General features: G+C 57.1%; 1 protein-coding gene across 1 annotated transcript; it reads right to left on the bottom strand.

Moving 5' to 3' along the window:
- LOC115091811 (secreted frizzled-related protein 2-like) lies at positions 1–4,550 on the bottom strand. Its single transcript, XM_029602036.1, has 3 exons — positions 3,806–4,550; positions 2,461–2,538; positions 1–306 (listed from the first exon to the last, which is right to left on the bottom strand). Exons 1-3 carry the CDS (start codon positions 4,329–4,331, stop codon positions 2–4), a joined length of 909 nt encoding a protein of 302 aa, XP_029457896.1. The 5' UTR covers positions 4,332–4,550; the 3' UTR covers position 1.
- Positions 4,551–4,784: the final 234 nt, after the last annotated feature.

The following is a 4,784-nucleotide window of genomic DNA, read 5'->3' as shown; positions in this document are numbered from 1 at the left end:
CCTAGCACTGCACTCTCCGCACAAGCCTGCTGAACTTCTTCAGCTCCTTCTCGCCTCTTTCCCATTTCCTCAGCCAGGAAATGACCAGCTTGCCGGCCACCTGCTGGCCCAGCACCAGGAAGGTGGCCCCTTGCTCTCTGATCTCCTCGCAGGTGCAGGAGTCGCCGTCTGTCAGCCAGAGAACGGTCTTCCTCAGCTCCTCTTCCGTCCAGCCTTCCTGCTTGTAGAGAGCCCTGCTCTTCACCTCGGGGATCACCTTCAGGTGCCCTTCCTCGCTGGATGTGGAGTGGACGCTCAGTTTCAGGGCTGCAAAAGACAGAAGTACCCGACAGCAAATCAGTTCGAGGTCTGCCTAGGGCGGCTGAAGTTCTTCCTAAGTCCTGATGTAAATAAAACACGAATAACTGAACTTCAGTCTATACTAAAAAATGTTTTAACTCCCAAAGCAGTAAATTAATGGTACAATAATGCATCGGGAGTTTAACAAAATAAAGCACGATAACCTTAAAATGTGCACGGAAAATATGCTTAGTGCGCACAAAACATGATTTGTATGCAAAGCATGTTGCCTTTGCATCCATCCCGAGTACAGGATCCCCACACAAACTCCAGGCTCAGCCCCATAGACTGTCACCAGCCCCAGAAACTTTCCTCCACCTCTGAGCAGGAGTTGTATTCCCAGCATGAAGCCTACACCCCTCTGTGCGCTGGGGAGTAATAGCGAATGCCTTCGTTAACCTTGGATTTGCACACAGGAGCACTAATTTGTATGCACAAAAAGATGCAGACGGCAGACTGCGGCTTATTACACTGGGGGCCCTACAGGCCTATGCTCCTCTCTGATCCTGACAGCCAGATGGATGGAAAACGAGTGGCCAGGAGGAGGGGGCAGCCAGAGAATGGCCCGTGTGTGGGTAAATAACCAGCCTTGCTTGTACGTTCCATCAAGGGGTTACTGAGGAAATGTCACAACTCTGGAAGTTCAGTTTTCTGCATGAAAAATATCATAAAAGCCTCTTCATTTCTGACGTAATTCTCTGTGCTCTGAAACTGTTGTGTGTTTCGGCTTAATAAAGTTACTCCTTGCATGTTCTGAATTGCACGGCTATAACTTCCAATGCTCAAGGAGCGACACTGAGTAAATAATTATAGTATTACATATTGTTCCTACAGCGTCATCAGTGTGCCCAGCGCTGTACAAAATAAACCACAAGCCTACAACAGGTCTGTCGCAGGGGGCTTGTATTCTATGTCTGAGCATGGGGGGGGGGGGGGGGGAGGTTAAATGGTTAACTCAAGGTTACAAAGGGAGAGAGAGAGGTAGGGCCAACCCAGCCAGGATCTTGAGGAGTTACTGCCCCTATATTACACTGCTGGGAACATGCTCAGCATTCCCACTGCTCCCAGTGAGATACTCTTATTACTGTAAGAGTAGCCTCGTGCATGTTCCTAGGGTAAGAACTGCAGTATGAGTCTCGGCGTTTTCTGTCCCCTTAAAAAAGACTCTTTCAAGGCCAATGCAATACCGCGCGCTGGCTGCAGCCCATGGCTCAACAGGCGACTGGATGCTCGTTTTGGACGCGCTTCCAGAGCCCCTTCGTGCAAAAGGGGGGTTAGTGCGTCCAACCAAGCACATAGCTGATATCACTCATCACACCTACATTCATGTCCATGAGACTATTGGCTATTTTTCCTCCCGTGCAAAAAAAAAATGTGTGCCTGATGCGCACATTTTTATCCTCAAAATGTAACGTCTGCCCCGGAGCAGGCGTTAATTCTTGCGGAGCCCAAAAGGATTACAGAAAATACTGCTTCTCTGTAGTTCCTACGATTTAATATCGTGGCGATATTAAGTCGGAGGAATCAAAAAAGGAAAACCCCCCCCCCAAAAAAAAAAAAATCTTGCTGGCGGCCGGGTTAGTTAAACGGACGCTCGATTGACGAGCTTCCATTTTCCTAACGCACGCTGTCAGCCTCGTCTCCTGGGCGCCCGCTGCTGAGGAGGCGCTAGGGCAGCGCAATTTCCCCCAGCGCCTCCTTTTTACTGCGGCAGCCCCTTTAAATATAACATCGGGGGGGCCCCCCCCCCCCAGAGAAGTGCATCGCCGCGCGTTTGGCCAGCGGGCGCTCAGTCATCAGCGCCCGTTTTCCGCCCCCCGATATTGCATCGGCCCGAATGTGATCGCTGCTCCCTCTTTGTGATGAAGGCGCTAGGAGTTATCAAATGTGCTCCTTCCAAAGAGGCCGGGTCATGCACAACGTGACTGCTGCCTAAAACAGGGCGCAACAATTATTTTTCCGGGGGGAGGGGACAGAACTTCTCTGTTATAAGCAAGGACGGGGGTAGGTTCCAATGAAGGGGCACTGTTATATTCCTGGGAAGGTAAGAGCCCTTCTTAGCCTTATAAGAGCGGTCTCACGTGCCGATATCTTCGCTTTCCGGTGAAAAGATGCCCTTACCGAAGTCCTTGTTGCAGACGTTTTCCATGAACTCCTTCTCGCTGTCCCCTGGTCCCTGGCAGGCGGCACACGGAGGCTCTGGCAAGGAAAGACAGGGCAGCATGAGGAGGAGGGGCTGGCAGCGGCCCACCTGCGAAAAGCAAGGCCTCGCCGGCGGATCCCCACGGAAAGTCTCGCACGTCCTGCCTCCGTCGCGCGCTCTCCCAGCCTGAGAACAGGGATCGGGCGCGTGGCAAAGAGCAGTGCCGCCAGGTTTTATCACAGGCAGAAGGTTTCGCGCCCCCAAGACCTGCTCCCTCTCTCCCCCCCACGGAAGGGACTGCGGGTCAGGAACTGAGGTGCATGCAGAATGGGGTGAGGAGGAGAGGGGAGCTGGGGTCAGGGGTGAGGTGCTCTGGCTGAGATAGGTGGCAGGGAGGCGTGGGGGCGTGGGGGCTGTGGGCAGACTCAGGGGAGGCCCTGCAGAAGGCCGGAAGAGAAGAGCAGCTTCGGGTACGCAGGCTGCTGCTGGGCGGTCAGGACAATGTCCCTCGGGGTTGTGCCAGCAGAAGGCGAAAAAATCACCCATAAGCCAAAGAATGTGAACCCTGCAACATGACTTGCACAGATTTACTGAGAGGGTGAAGGGGGAGGGGCACGGGGAGCCTCCCTCCCCCCAAAATGTCTGCACAGAAATCCAAAATAAGTCCTTCTGCAGGTCTGACTTTACTGTGCGTTTTTAAAGGACTTTTAAATGCCCCCCCCCCCCCCCCCCCAACCAACATCAACTGCAGGGGTGCGGAACTCGGTCCTTGCGGCCCCCTAGCCAGTCAGGCTTTCAGGATCTCTCTAATGAATATGCATGAGATGTATTTCCATGCACTACATCCTATGCATGCATTGGGGATATCCTGACAGCCCGACTGGCTGGGGGGGCGCCCGAGGACCGGTTTGCGCACCCCCGATGTATTATCTCTTATTGCTAAAGCGCCATCGGAGAGCACAGCGCTGTCCATCTGCAGGGAGCATAAAAAAACAAAACAAAACATAAAAACCCCAACATACCCGCTGGGAAAGGAAATGTGGCGAGGGGATGGGGGCGCCTGGGAAGAGCTCTCGGAAGCCCACGGGAATATTAGAAAGCAACATGCACAGGGCAGGGCGGTAAGGGTGGCATCGCGCTTCCAAGACGAGGAGCCAAGCTCAAAGCAACGTCTGTCCCGCCTTCTCAGGCCCAAAACGAGCCAAATGTGACTTAGGTTAGGCACAGCCACCGATCGCTCTGTCGCCAGGAGCCGGATCTGGGTCCCCCGGGGGGGGGGGAGGGGGCTTCCAGCAGGTTTCCGAGCTCCCCTCGCTCACTCACCTGCTGCTGCTGCCGCCGCGGCGGCCCCCGGCGGGCCGTCGGCGGCCCCCGGGGGCACGCACAGCTCGCTCTCCGCCGGGAAGCGGCTGCAGTTGAACATCGCCGGCCAGGGGAAGCCGAAGGCGGCCATGACCGGGGCGCAGCCGTCCCGCACCCCCCGGCAGAGGGAGCGGCAGGGGTGCACGGCCTCCTCCAGCTCCGGCAGGCAGACGGGCGCGAAGAGGCTGCAGAGGAACTTCTTGGTGTCGCGGTGGCAGCGCTTGGCGAGCAGGGGCAGCCAGGAGCCGGCCTGCTGCAGCGCCTCCCGCATGGTGTCGTGGCCCAGCAGGTTGGGCAGCCGCATGCTGCCGTAGCCCACCCCGTGGCAGAGCGCCAGGCCGCTGGGGATGGCCTTGCAGCTGCTCCGCCGGCTGCCGAGCGGGGTCAGGAGGAGGGAGGAGGAGGAGGAGAGGGCGGCCTGGGAGAGGAGGACCCAGCGCAGCAGCAGCAGCAGCAGGCAGGCGGGGGAGCCCCGGGGGAAATCCATCAGGAGGCCGCTGGCGAGGTCATTCGGTCCTTGCAGGTCGTCCCCGGCCCCCCCCCCCCCGAGTCACCTGCTGAGCGCAAGGAAAAGGACACGAGAAGCTGTGAAGGAGGGGGGTGGCCAGCAGTGTCCCCGGGAGCGGTGCGGGGACCTCTCGGGGTCTCTCCGGCCACTGAAGCAGGGCACCTTGATCTGGGAGGGGGGTTCTTTCCCTTAATAACCTGACAAAGAGCGGGCCTGACCGGAATACTGGACATGAAAAGTGAGAAGGGCACTGGGGTGGGGCTTTGTTTATAGCCCTCCTGCCCCCTTTCACTGCCCGGGTGCAGCAGTGCAGTGGTTTGGTGAATCTGCAGACCCCCCCCCCCTGCACCATCAGTAGCTGCAGGGGTCCCCCCTCCTCCCTCCCCTGCCAGTTGGAGGCTGGGCAGCTGCTGATCTCCTGGGAGCCTGCCT

The sequence above is a fragment of the Rhinatrema bivittatum genome, chromosome 5, assembly GCF_901001135.1.
Source record: "Rhinatrema bivittatum chromosome 5, aRhiBiv1.1, whole genome shotgun sequence".
Taxonomy (NCBI): domain Eukaryota; kingdom Metazoa; phylum Chordata; class Amphibia; order Gymnophiona; family Rhinatrematidae; genus Rhinatrema; species Rhinatrema bivittatum.
This window is presented reverse-complemented; position numbering and strand designations above follow the sequence as displayed.